Consider the following 13,997-nt stretch of genomic DNA (forward strand, 5'->3'; position numbering starts at 1 on the left):
TGGCTCGGAGCCTGGAGCCTGTTTCCGATTCTGTGTCTCCCTCTCTCTCTGCCCCTCCCCCGTTCATGCTCTGTCTCTCTCTGTCCCAAAAATAAATAAAAAAACGTTGAAAAAAAAAAAAAAAAAAAAAAAAAATCATCGAGAAGGATGAAGAATCCCAGGATGAAATGCAGGCTATGCATTTCATTTAACTATATCACAAATTTATGAAACAAACTCACTGGAGGGTAGGAGAAAAGGGAGATAACCTGAGTAACGGTGGAGATGAGTGGGGTCTGTAAGATTAACGGCAAGAGGAATTGTACACGAGCATTCTACTCGGGCTGATAAAGTTGTTTCTCATGGGGCACAGGACAACATTCTGATACCATTATACGTATATAATTGTGTGTGTGTGTGTGTGTGTGTGTGTGTATGATATATGTGCTATATATGTGTGTATATATATAATACATATATCATGCATATATGTATGTATCATATATATGTTTTGTAATATATATGTTTCATATATAATATATGATACATGTATATAATTGTGAATTGAACAATTAAGGCAGGTGGTCGAGCTAGGTTCTTCACAGTTAGGAGGTTACAAAGAAGCAAGGGGAGGAGGCTGGAATAATGCATGTTGTCATGGGTTAGGACTGGTGACTCAGGCTGAACTCACGTCTTGTTTAAAAGAGATGGTTTCATAAAGATATATGTATATATACAGGGTCAGTGTATATACATTATTTCCCCGCTTTGTCAGCAGAGATGGCCTAGAAACAATGGCAGCCCCACAGCAACAAGCACTCCTACTTCTCGGGTCTTGGTTTCTAAATACCATTTTCCAATGAAAGGAACCAAGGCTCCGTGGAGATAAGGCTGATTGTAGGACAGGGGTGGGAAATTCATAAGATGAGCCTAGAGCATCTTGCAGTAGTAAGGAGTGAGAACATGTTTTAGACACACATGCACACACACACGCACACACACACTGATGGGGTTATGTCAAAGGGACCCAGGAGCCAGCTGGAGAAGCTGAAAATAGCCAAACCTAGAACAGTGTGAGGAACAAAATAAGTAAAGTTGTATTGGATTATAAGCCAGAGTACGAAGCAAATACCCATGAGTCCATTCTGATATAAACAAATGACTGAATACATAAATCGGAGAAAAGAATAAATCTACCCTGTAGAAGAATTGCAAGTCATCTAAGGTTGAGCAAAACTCCCTGCTCCTTAGCTGCACGTAATGACATCCTTCCAAAGGGGACGGCGTGGACAGGGGGAGAGAGAGTAACTATCTAGTGGAGAAACCTAACAGGCATGACCTCACCCAGGTGGTCAAGGCACCATGGGCAGCGATAAGTCATGGTGACATCTGGGCCCTGGATGTGACGTGATGAGAAGGACACCTTACTTCTGTGGTCTCCCTCCCCCAAACCCATAACCCCGGTCTAACCAATAGATAAACAACAGACAGATCCTAATTGAGAGAGATTCTACAAAACACCCGACAGTATTCCTCGTAATTGTCAAGGTCATAGAAAGCAGGGAAAGTCCGAGACACTGTCACAGCCAAGGAGACATGAGGACTAAGTGTGATGTGATATCTTGGATGGGATATCCTGTTCTTGGAACAGAAGAAGGATATTAGGTAAAAACTAAAGACATAAGAAGAAAGTAAGGACCTTAATAATAACAATGTATGGGTTCAGTCACCGGGAACAAGTACACCACACTAACGTAAGATGTTAACACTAGGGGAAATTGTGGGCGGGGGGGGAGATGGGAACTTTCTGTACTATGTACAATTTTTTCCTTAAATCTGAAACTGTTCTAAATGGGAAAGTTTGTTTTAAAATTCAAGCAGGATGCCTATATGTGTGTGTATGTGTGTGTGTGCACGTATATTAATTATATTATATTATATTAACTTATATGAATATAAGTTATTATATTAATAATATTAATAAATATACAACTAATATTAATAGAAATTAACATAATAATATTAATATAAATTTATATATAATATATAAGCAGGCATAGGGCTTTACCTGATATGAATTTATATTAATAAAACTTATATTAATAAAAAATACAACTATGAGAAAAAAGGTTGGGATTATGCAAGACCAGAAAGGAAGAAAAAGATCTTCAACTTTGTCTCAGGTCTACATATAGCTGACACCTTCATGGTCAAGCCCTGTTCTGTGTAAGATGAGAGAGAAGGAGGGAGGGAGAGAGGGGAGGAGAGAGAGAGAGAGAGAGAGAGAGAGAGACTCATTTAAACCTCACAGCAGTCCCAGGAGGGAGCATACACCACCCATCACTCCCATTCTGCAAATGAGGAAACTGAAGCATTGGGTAAGGGAGGTGTCCCCAGAGCGCTCAGCTTGTACATTGTGGATCCAGCCCTTGAACCTGCAGCCGGTCAGGGACCAGAGTCCACGCCCTTTACCACCACAGCCAACTGCCTGTCTCACAGAGAGCCTGGATCCTTGGAGCTCCAGGGAAAGCCCTATGCCTGCTTCCCATCTTCCTTCCGCACCACCCAGCCAGGGCAAGGCCCTGAACGACGGTCCCTACAAGTTAGAAAATCTTTGGCCGAGGGGCGCCACCTGGTGGTCTTCCTGGTTCCCTGCAACGGTGTCCGTGCTTCCTTGCCGCCCTTGCAGGCTGAGCGGTAGCTATGAGGCTCTGAAGGGAGGCAGCGCCATCGAGGCCATGGAAGACTTCACCGGGGGTGTAGCAGAGACCTTTGCAACTAAAGAGGCTCCAGAGAACTTCTATGAGATTCTGGAGAAGGCCTTGAAGAGGGGCTCTCTCGTGGGCTGCTCCATTGATGTAAGTCGTTCATTGGCTTGTTGACATGCCCGCCCCTGTCCTGGGGCTGGGGATCTGGGCCAGCTGCCCTGGCCTCGTGTGAGGAAGAACATAACTTTCAGGCAGTGGGAGGGTGGTGTCAATGTTTATTTATTTTCATTAAAACAGAGGTTTTAATTTCATGTTTTCCAAATTACAAAGTTGGGGTGTACTTACTGTAGCCAGTGGGACAATCGTGCGATCTATAAAGGCAAATCCCTATCTCCCTCCCCAAGTCCCAGCCCTGTGACACCGGGTGTGTGCCCTTCACGCCTCGCTCTTCTTTGTACACACAGGCATGCGCATACATACACAACCACAGCAGAAGTTTAGTTTGGTTTTACTAAATGGAATCTTACTTTATACTTGCCTGAATTTTTTTTTTTTTTTTTTTTTTTTGCTTCGTATATCATTAAAAAATTCGTATCTGTAGAGAGGACTCTCAATGTCTTCATGCGTGCAAACACACACACATATAATTTTATCCCAGCTGGTTGTTAGAGTCCTGTTCAAGCTTTCTGTCTCCTCTTGGGTCGACCTTGGGAATGTGTTCTTTGCTACTAAATTATCCATTTCGTCTGTGCTTTCAGGCCTGTGACATAGGGTTGTCTACTGTTAAATGCCGGCTATCCTCTCTTGGGTGTATGGGATCTTACTTCTATCTTGTGCCGTGCTGCATGATGGGGGCGGTCAAGTTGCTCTGTTTGGGGGCAAAAAGTGAACTTGTCGCGGGGTTCAGGGTCTCCTCACCCTGGCGCGAGGCTATGCTTCAGGCACGTGGCTCGAAGGGGCCAGCCCCGGCCTGGAGCTCGGTCTGGGCAGGGAGGGAAGGGTTAAGGTCCCCAGTGGGTCCAACGGTGCTCTTTTCGTGTTCCAGATCCGAAATGCTACAGAGTCTGAAGCCCGGACACCTTTTGGTCTCATTAAGGGCCATGCCTACAGTGTGACAGGAATTGACCAGGTAGGCGATGTGAACCCCTGTGGACAGGGTATAGGAATAGCCTCGGTCGTGCTAGTCCCTTGTACTTATTTAGTGTGTCACATTATATATATATATATTTTTTTTAATTTTTTTAAACATTTTATTTATTTTTGAGACAGGGAGAGACAGAGCATGAACAGGGGAGGGTCAGAGAGAGGGAGACACAGAATCTGAAACAGGCTTCAGGCTCTGAGCTGTCAGCCCAGAGCCCGACGCGGGGCTCGAACTCACGGACCGTGAGATCATGACCTGAGCCGAAGTCGGCCGCTTCACCGACTGAGCCACCCAGGCGCCCCTATATTTTTTCTTTTTAACATGGTTCCTCAGACACTTAGGCAAAACGTTTTGGAGGATGCATGCCCAGAGGTGGGACTGCGGGATCTGAGGCATGTACTTAATTGCCTAAATAGTGCCAGATTACTCTCCAGAATGGTAGCAACACGCTGCGATTCCACCAGGACACGTGTCAAATTGTCCCCTCCTCGAATTTCTGCCAACAGCCGGTCTTTGCATTTTGCCAAACAAACGGGTATGAGGTGATCTTGCATCATTGTTTTAATTTGTATGTATCCGACTGCCAATGACTTCGAGGGTTTTACATTTTATTTTATTTTTTCTGTTTTTAATTTAAATTTTAGTTAACATACCGTGCAATATGGGTTTCAGGAGTCGAATGCGGTGATTCCTCACTTACATACAACACCCAGCGCTCATCACAAGTGCCCTCCTTAATATCCCTCACCCATCTGGCCCATCCCCTCCCTCCTTCCCTCCCTCCCTCCATCAACCCTCAGCTTGTTCTCTGTCGTTAAGAGTGTGATCTCGTTAAGAGTACCCCTCCCATATTTTCATGTTTTGTTTCTTAAATTCCACATATGAGCGAACTCATATAGTATTTGACTTTCTCCGAGTGACCTATTTCACTTAGTATAATACACCCTAGCTCCACGTCGTTGCACATGACAAGATTTCCTTCTTTTTGATGACTGAATAATATTCCATTATATATATCACATCTTCTTTATCCACTCATCAGCCAATGGGCATTTGGGCTCTCTCCATAGTTTGGCTATTGTTGATAGCGCTGCTGTAAACATTGGGGTGCATGTACACCTTCCAATCTGTATTTTTCTATCCTTTGGTTAAATACCTAATAGTGCAATTGCTGAATCATATGGCAGTTCTATTTTCACTTTTTCGAGGAACCTCCATACTGTTTCCCAGGGTGGCCGCTCTGGTTTGCTTCCCACCAACAGCGCAAGAGGGTTCCCGTTTCTCCGCCTCCTCACCAACACCAGTTGTTTCTTGCGTGGTTAATTTCAGCCACTCTGACAAGTGTGAGGTGACGTCTCATTGTGGTTTTGATTTGTATTTCCCTGATGATGCCTCCAGGTTTTTTTTTTTTCTTTTTCAGGATGGTTTTCTTTTTCAGGGGTCTTTGTGGTTCCGTGCAAATTTTAGGATCGTTTATTCTAGCGCTGCAAAAAAATGCTGGTGGTATTTTGATAGGGATCGCATTAAATGTGTAGTATTTATTTTGGGTAGTATTGACATGTTAACAATTTGTTTTTCCAATCCATGAGCATGGAATACTCCCTGTTCTGTTCTACACATTCAAATGTCTACAAAGACATGGAATACTTTTCCATGTCTTTGCGTCCTCTTCAATTTCTTGCATAAGTCTTCTGTAGTTTTCAGAGTAAAGATCTTTTGCCCCTTTCGTTGGGTGGATTCCTAGGTATCTTATTGGTTTTGGTGCAACTGGAATTGGGATTGATTCCTTGATTTCTTTTTCTGCTGCTTCATTAGTGGTGTATAGAAATGCGACACATTTCTGTAGTTGATTTTATATCGTGCAACTGCTGAATTCATGTATGAGTTCTAGCGATTTTTTTGGTGGAGTCTTTCAGGCTTTCTACGTAGAGTATCATGTTGTCTGCAAATAATGAAAGTTTGATTTCTTCCATGCCGATTTGGATGCCTTTTATTTCTTTCTGTTGGCTGGTTGCCTGGTTAAGACTGGTTAAGACTTCCAGAACTACGTTAAATAGTAACAGTGAGAGTGGACATCCTTGTCTCGTTCCTGACCGTAGGGGAAAGGCTTTCAACTTTTCCCCATTGAGGATGATATTAGCTGTGGGTCTTTCATATGTGGCCTTTATGATGCTGAGATGTGTTCCATCTATCCCTACTTTATTGAGGGTTTTTATCAAGAATGGATGCTGTGTTTTGCAAGTGCTTTTTTTTGCATCTATTGACAGGATCATATGGTTCTTATTTCTTATACTTTCTTTTATTAATGTGGTGTATCCTACTGATTGATTTGTGAATCTTGAAGCAACCCTCAGGGCATCACAGTCTAAACCACACTTTCAGATATTTTTGAGGATGTCTCATCTAAAGGATGAGAGACAGCTGGAATTCAAGAGCAAAATAGGAGAGAGAGGGGGAGAGAGAGAGAGAGAGAGAGAGAGAGAGAGAGAGAAACATGTGATTCCACCAGAGTAACAACCTTGTTTAGCTGGTATGGGAGCCTGGGCTTTGTTTTTTCTTTTTTTTCTACCCTAATTCTACCAGTCTTGTACTGGTCATAGTTCTCTAGAGAAACAGAACCAATAAGATATAGATAGATGAGGGGTGCCTGGGTGGCTGAGTCGGTTAAGTGCCCAACTCTTGATCTTGGCTCAGGTCATGATCTCACAGTCTGTGCTGACAGTACAGAGCCTGCTTGGGATTCTCTCTCTCCCTCTCTCTCTGCCCCTCCCCAGCTCATAGTCTGTCTCTCTCCTTCTCTCTCTCTCTCTTAAAATATACTTTAAAAACAATTTTAAAATATAGATAGATGATAGATAATGAGGAATTGGGTCACATGATTATGGAGTCTGAGAAGTCCTGTGATCTGCCATTTGTAAGCTGGGGATGATGTTCTGGCCCAAGTCCAAAAGACTGAGAACCAGGAGAACCAAGGGTACATGTCCTGGTCTCAGAGCAAAAGAGGACCAAAGTCCAAGCTCAGCAGTTAGACACAGAGTGAATTCTCCCTTTCCTCCACCTTCTGTAGTTCTATTCAGACCTTCAAGTGATCAGATGAGGTCCACCCACCCTGGGGAGGGCCATCTGCTTGACTCAGTCTACCTATCCTAATCTCCTCTAGAAACACCCTCACAGACACACCCAAAATGGTGTATAACCAAATATCTGGGCACCAGTGGCCAAGTCAGGGTGACGCATAAAATCAACCTTCAAAAGTCCTATTCTCTGCAGCTATAGTCCAGGGTGGAACTGATTCCTGGGGGCTTCCAGACCCAGCGGCACACCACCCTGACTTCTAGTGAGTGCTTGGTTTGGACAAGCGCTCCTGGGGGGACACGCGGGAAAGAGAAGCAAAGGGGATGACCTGGAAGAGGAGGACAAGAAGCCAAGGGCTGTATCCTCTCAGGTTCAAGTTCAACGAAGTCCGAAGGCTTGTCTTTGCCCACTTCATGCTTCTGTTGGACAAGTCTCAAACCCGGTTTCTAGAGGACACCGGCACTTCTGGTCTCCTCCTGTTGCCACCCATGTTTTGAGAAACCCAGTCCAGAGGAGTGGGAAGTAAGGAGTGCAGAAGGAAGCCGGTCCTTCCTCCTCACCAGGGGATACAGTTGCATTCTTTAGAATTAAAACTGTTTGCAAAGTGTTCTTACCCCCTCCTTCCCACCCATAATGCCTGGCCAATCACTCACTTGGGTAGGCAGGTGGTTTTTTTTCTTTTTGGCAGGTGATTTTTAATGTTACATCTTCCAAATATTATTTTAAGAAATAGAAACCTTTCATCACATCTGTTCAGTTGTTTTTCCTTTCTCTCCACCTATAAGGGATTTACCTTCCGTGAACAATTCTCTTCATGGACATCTTACATGATGAGCTACGGGCTGCATCTTGGACCCTGGAGAGGTTACACTAACTTAATTTTTACACGTCAAAAATATAATTTGTGCCCAGTGCATGAGGGTAAAGAGTTTTGAGCTAAAATTTCTGGTTCACTGATGAACAAAAGTCATTTACTTCTACTCTCTTTCCTCCGAAATCTTTCTAAATGCACTGGCCCTCTCTCCTGGTCCAGGGCAGAGCATGAAGGCCATGACTGCATCATCCTTCTTTACCGGCCCAAGGGTTCTCCATATGGACAGCAGAAATCTTCACCTGACACCTGAAAGTGGGGGAAGATTGGGTTCAGAAGGCTTGCAAGTGGTTTTTGTTTATTCATTGTTTACATTTCCAGTGTGTGCTTGCATAATTTTCACTGATCCATGAGTAAGATGTTACGGATGAAGAAAACTCACTCCATGAGTACTTCTGGCCACTCTTTACCGCTCGCTGTGCTAGACGCTGAGGGTACACTGATAAATAAGACTTGGTCTCCGCGTCTAGGGAGAGTCCAGTCCAGACAGAAAACTCGTTCATCTGAAGATTCGTGTGGACTAGTTTCTTGTTATTTATAATTCTACGTTATTTCCCAGCTGCAGTGCAACCATCGTGGGTGATTGATATAACGGTGTTGGTAACGCTAGCCATTATGTTCACTAGGAACTAGAAAATTCCAAGGGCCAGTGAAGAGTTGATGAGTTTCGGGGCGCCTGGGTGGCTCAGTCACCAGAGCAGCAGACTCGGACTCAGGTCATGATCTCGCGGTTGACGAGTTGGAGCCCCGCACCGGGGTCTGTGCTGACAGCTTTGGATTCTGTCTCCCTCTCTCTCTGCCCCTCCCCCACTCATGCTCTGTCTCTCTGTGTCTCAAAAATAAATATAAACATTTAAAAATTAAAAAAAAAAAAGAATTGATGAGTTTGGACATGGCTTTAGCGTGTCACAGTCAAGAGGCTTTCAGTAAATCCAGCCCGGGCTGGAGGTGAAGCACTCTGAGGTCCACATGTGAATATATAATCTCCCTGGTGTTTTTCCCCTCCAGGTAAACTTCCAAGGCCGGAACGTGGAGCTCATCAGAGTCCGGAACCCTTGGGGCCAGGTTGAGTGGAACGGGTCCTGGAGTGACAGGTCAGTCCCCACCTCCTTGCCTTCTGGGGCACAGAGGGGCCAGCACTGGTTTGTGCAGACGTATGAAGAAGGGGCCCTTGGTCTACAGCTCCCAGTTCCCTCCTGACTCTTGTTCAGGGTCCTGCTTCTGGGTGGCCTTACTTCCTCCCTTTTTAGCCCTCTGGTCCATCATATAGTCAAAATGGAACACCCTTATAATGGCTTAAAAATTTTTTTTAATGTTTATTTTTGAGAGAGAGAGGGAGAGTGGGCGAGGGGCAGAGAGAGAGGGAGACACAGAATCTGAAGCAGGCTCCAGGTTCTGAGCCATCAGCACAGAACCCACAAACCGCGAGATCATGATCTGAGCCAAAGTCGGTCGCTTAACCGAATGAGCCACCCAGGTGCCCCTAATGTCTTTTTAAACTTTCCAATAATTGTATTTATGTCAGTGGATGTATTCCCTCCCATGGCAATAGTTCATATCCCCATGGTATTGTGAAAGGCTTGATCTCCAATTATGGTAGCTTTGATATTTGGTATGTATGTGTTTTGGGTGGGGGTGGGGGTGGCAATGAGTATTTTGGGTGTGAGGATCCCTGAAATATCACCAGGCAGGTCATTCCAGGGTTCTCTCTCATTGGTCAGTGACCACTGGCCAGAGGCCCGGTGGCCCAGTGGAGAGACAGAGGAAGCGCGACAGGAAATTCATCCATTACAGAGCAGTCAGCCAGGGTTCTTTATTTGGTCCCCAGTTATAAAGAAAGTTTTGTTTTGCAGGTGTGTGTCCCCTCCTTGTCCCTCGGGAAGCGGCCCAGGTGACGGGGACCAGGGAATGTTTAGATATGCTTGGGCGGGGCCCACCCTGCCCCTGCCCCTGCCATCTTGGGGTCCTGCTGTCCCAGCCCCGCCCGCTCATGGCTCGTGGGGCCCTGGGGAGACCTCCGGCAAGTCTCGAACCTGAATAGATCTTGAGCTCCTGTTTGTCCTCTGCTCACAACAAAGCCACCGCGGCACAATCGTCAGCGCGTCTGTGTCTCCGTTAACTTGACTCCAGCCCGAGGGCACAGCACACGCCCCCGCGGAGGCCAGGCCTCCCATTGCTGCTCTTGTCCCCCTACCTGCCGCCCCGGTTCGGCTCCTGCCTCCTCAGAGCCCGGGAGCTGTGGCCGAGATGGATTCACACCGGAGCAGCATCACAGGAGGGAAGAGAGCGGCCTCCCTCTCCTGGCAGAAATGGAAAGCACAGAAATACTGAAACCCAAATGAACGAGACGGCTTCCTATCCTGCGTAGACTCATCCCGTCCTTCAGTTTAGAGAACACGCGGCGTAAAAGAGTGAGGGGCCCCTTTCTCCTTCTCCTGCGAAACACGCAGAGGGCGAAATAAGGAGAGTGCATTTACTGGGGTCAAGGCCGGACGCTCCCGCTCAGCCTTGGGGTGATGGAGGGCAGGTCCCCATCCTGATTCCTGATCCTGACCCCCTGTTACGACAGAAGTGCTGAAAGCGCTCCTTAGCCAGTCTGACCGCTATCAGGGGGGTGAGCCCCGTGGAAGGTAATGGTTCAAAAAGAAAATAATGGCTCTTAGTTCCGCTGTTCCAACCCTGGCGGGCAGGACCTGGAGAGGGGCTCCTTCCTCCTGGGAGGGGCCCATGCAGGGCGTGGGTGAGGCGGGCAGCCTTGGCTGAGCACCACACTGGTGGTGACTCGGCCTGAACTCTCTGGGGGTGGCTGCGGGGGTCGCGGAGACACAGCGAACTCGGAGGCGAGGTGGAACTCTTGGGTTTGGAGGCGGGTGGTGACGGCTGCCCACCTGGGTGCCCTGGTCCACAAAATGGGCCCGTGAACCTCACAGAACCCCACCTGGCTTCCTAGCATGGTCACGTAAAGAAGGTGTTTGACGTGTGGAATCTCAAGCCCAGGTGAACATAAGGCATTATTACCATCACTTGTCAAAACGTCGCTTACAAACGAAGAGGTGAGGCCAGGAGGTGCTCCCGGGCACGCATTTCAGTCCACTCGTGGCTTCCAGTTGGAAGTTTCTGCTACCCTGCTGGTGTTCAACATCCTATGACGGCCCCATGAGAATCCCCCATGGAGGAGGTTCAAATGACCCCAAGGGCCTTTTCCATCGGCTGCTTTTGGACGCTCACTTTTCAACCAGCCTCCAGCTCCTCTGGGACATTTCTGGGGCCCAGGGAGCAGTCACTGACCGGGACCATTCCCCACATGGCCGCATACCCTGCCTCCCCAGGAGGGACACTCCTCTCCACCAAGGCCAGTGTTGTTTCGGCCGCTGTGCAAGACCCTCCACCTAAAGCCTGACTTTGCTTATCCCTAGTTCCTCCGAGTGGCTTTCGGTCGGGCCAGCTGAGCAGAAGCGCCTGTGTCACACCTCTCTCGACGACGGGGAATTCTGGTACAGTGCTGGCCTCTGTTTTCCTTTCTGTATTAACGACATAACGGGTATGAGAGCGCCCTATGGCCCTTGGCTTACTTGCATGTTTCCCTTGTCTGTCTGTCTTTGTTTGATTTCTCTGGTAAAGCAAATGCATCCGTCTCAACCCCCTCACATTCACCCAGGTTGGCAGAGATTTTGATTTGTACGTGCGGCCGAGCCTGGGTCTGCAGCCTGGCACCCCTCCCCCAAACTACCCACCAACCGAGTTTGCACCATGAATTTGAAGGCAGGCAGCCCCACTGCTCCCAGGGGCTACCCCTTCACCCCACTTGATGACAAGGACCTCTGAAAGCAGCGACCTTGAGAGCTGAATATAGACTGAAGTGGGCACAAAACATTCCTAATCTGGACTTTCCACAGGGTAGAATCTCTTTGCGTAACTGAAAGGTTTTTTTTTTTTTTTTTTTTTAACGTTTATTTATTTATTTAGAGAGAGCACGCACGAGTGGGGGAGAGGCAGAGAGAGAGAGGGAGAGAGAATCCCGAGCAGAAGCTGCACTGTCAGCGCAGAGCCCGACGTGGTTTTCAATCCCCCGAAACCGTGAGGTCATGACCTGAGCCCAAATCAAGAGTCGGACGCTTAACCGACTGAGCCACCCAGGCGCCCCTAACTGAAAGTTTTTAATGGACCTTCATCTCTAGAAGCTTTTTTTTTTAATCGTATTTCTTCCTGTGGGGTTCAGAAAACAGTTGGCTCTTCCCCTGTGTAAGACCACACATTTCGGATTTCTAGCTTTATTCCCTGGTGAGCAAACCAGTCAATTCTTACCTGAGCTCACCTCTTTCTTACATACCTTCTTAAACACCCTAAGCAAAAACCGGTACATATGAATATTCCAGCTTTTTCCATTCTCTTCCCCTGGAGTACAGCCTCTGTCTTCCATATTTTTACAGTTTTTTTAAATTTATTTTTTTAACGTTTATTTATTTTTGAGACAGAGAGAGAGACAGAGCATGAACGGGGGAGGGCCAGAGAGAGGGAGACACAGAATCTGAAACAGGCTCCAGGCTCCGAGCTGTCAGCACAGAGCCTGACGCGGAGCTCGAACTCACGGACCGCGAGATCCTGACCTGAGCCTAAGTCAGTCGCTTAACCGACTGAGCCACCCAGGCGCCCCTATTTTTACAGTTTTAATAAATATATTGCCATTCCTAACATGAATATCTATTTTCTATCTCCAATATGTCCTTGAAACCTGCCCATATGCTAAGCTGATATCACATATTTTAGAATTCGGTCATGGCAGCTCCATGCTTCAAGGCACCAATGACTTAGGGTAACACCAGCTGCTGTCACAAATAGACTCAAGATGTATAAAGACTCAAATTCAATACAGTTTATCTCTCACTCATTATAACAGTCCAGGAAGACACCCTTATTCTGTGGGTGGCCCTTTCTGTGCAGTGATTCAGGGACCCAAGCCCCTTCTTCTGTATGGCTCCCCCCTCCCCTGGGGTCACACAGTCACCTGCAGGAAGCCAGCAGAAGAGGAAAAACAGGAAAGGTTGGAGAAGACACCCCCACTCCCAACAGCCTTGACCCACACATCACTGCTTACACCCCACTCTAGATGGAAGGAGTGGGTTGCAGTCCTTGGCCCCGTTTTGATGGGTGAACTTTGGTGGCCTGCTTCAGGAACCATGCGGTCATGAGTCAAAGAAATTTGTGGAAAACACATAGGATCCACAAGCTTGAGAGATTAACAAGCCATTCAATTGGAAATTAGAGATGCATTTACCTTGAATTTTGAGTACAGAGGCTCTGGGTTTTCCTTACCTTTGTTTGTGCATTTTCTGTCTGCCCACACCTGAGTCTTGAGGACAGATGCAGACACTCACTAGTGGTCGGTTAGATGATTAAGCGATTGAGTGGATCATGGCATCACCATCACCTCCTACGCCTTGGTGTCTCTCCACCTTGTTGTAGGATGGCGTTTAGGGACTTCAAGACCCACTTTGACAAGGTAGAAATCTGCAACCTGACTCCTGACGCCCTGGAGGAGGATGCTGTCCACAAATGGGAGGTGACGGTCCATCAAGGAAGCTGGGTGCGGGGCTCCACCGCCGGGGGCTGCCGCAATTTTCTAGGTTGGTCGTCCACCTGTCACTCTCTGTCATTGCCAAGTGTCCAGTCCAACCTGGGGTACATCAGTGGATCAGGGCCAGGAACCTGGAGAAAGCCTGAAGTGTAGAGTTTAGACAGTAAGATTTCAGAGATGGCCGGTGAGGGCTGCAAAGAAAGAGCAGGAAGTTGGATAAGAATTGCTCAAGGAAACTCTCTTGTTTTCCCACTTAGGTTCTTTTCCATCACAAATAATAGAAAACACAACTCACGCTAGTTTAGCAATAAAAAGGGATTTTTCCCCTACATAACTGAAAAATTCAGAGGAGAAGCGGGGTGGCCTTCAGGCATAGTTCTGTCAACGCATTGGTTTGTAATCCTCTGCTCTGCCCTCTTCCCTCTGTTGACTTTTTCCTCAGTCTGGATTTCTTGAGAGTCACAGGAGGGCTGGCAGCAGCATTCAGGGCTTTCTGAGCCCTTGTTTGCATGAACAGTGAGAGCTCCCAAGGGTCATCCAACAGTAGTCCTCAACTCCCTTCTACTGGGAATTCCTTGAACCCATATTGCCTGGTGAATGCTACATGCTGGTTGGCTTTGTTCCAGTTGTCCGAGGCAACAGGGG

At 47.0% G+C, this 13,997-nt stretch overlaps 1 protein-coding gene across 2 annotated transcripts in view; it reads left to right on the top strand.

The window, feature by feature from the left end:
- CAPN9 (calpain 9) overlaps positions 1–13,997 on the top strand; it is a 43,876-nt gene that overhangs the window by 13,913 nt on the left and 15,966 nt on the right. For both annotated transcript variants that reach the window (XM_078434234.1, XM_078434235.1), the window contains exons 5-9: positions 2,669–2,837; positions 3,733–3,816; positions 8,786–8,871; positions 11,194–11,271; positions 13,241–13,401. In XM_078434234.1, coding sequence (XP_078290360.1) covers positions 2,669–2,837; positions 3,733–3,816; positions 8,786–8,871; positions 11,194–11,271; positions 13,241–13,401 — 578 coding nt within the window. The remainder of the gene's footprint in view (positions 1–2,668; positions 2,838–3,732; positions 3,817–8,785; positions 8,872–11,193; positions 11,272–13,240; positions 13,402–13,997) is intronic.

The sequence above is a fragment of the Panthera onca genome, chromosome D2 (assembly GCF_046562875.1).
Source record: "Panthera onca isolate mPanOnc1 chromosome D2, mPanOnc1 haplotype 2, whole genome shotgun sequence".
Lineage (NCBI taxonomy): Eukaryota > Metazoa > Chordata > Mammalia > Carnivora > Felidae > Panthera > Panthera onca.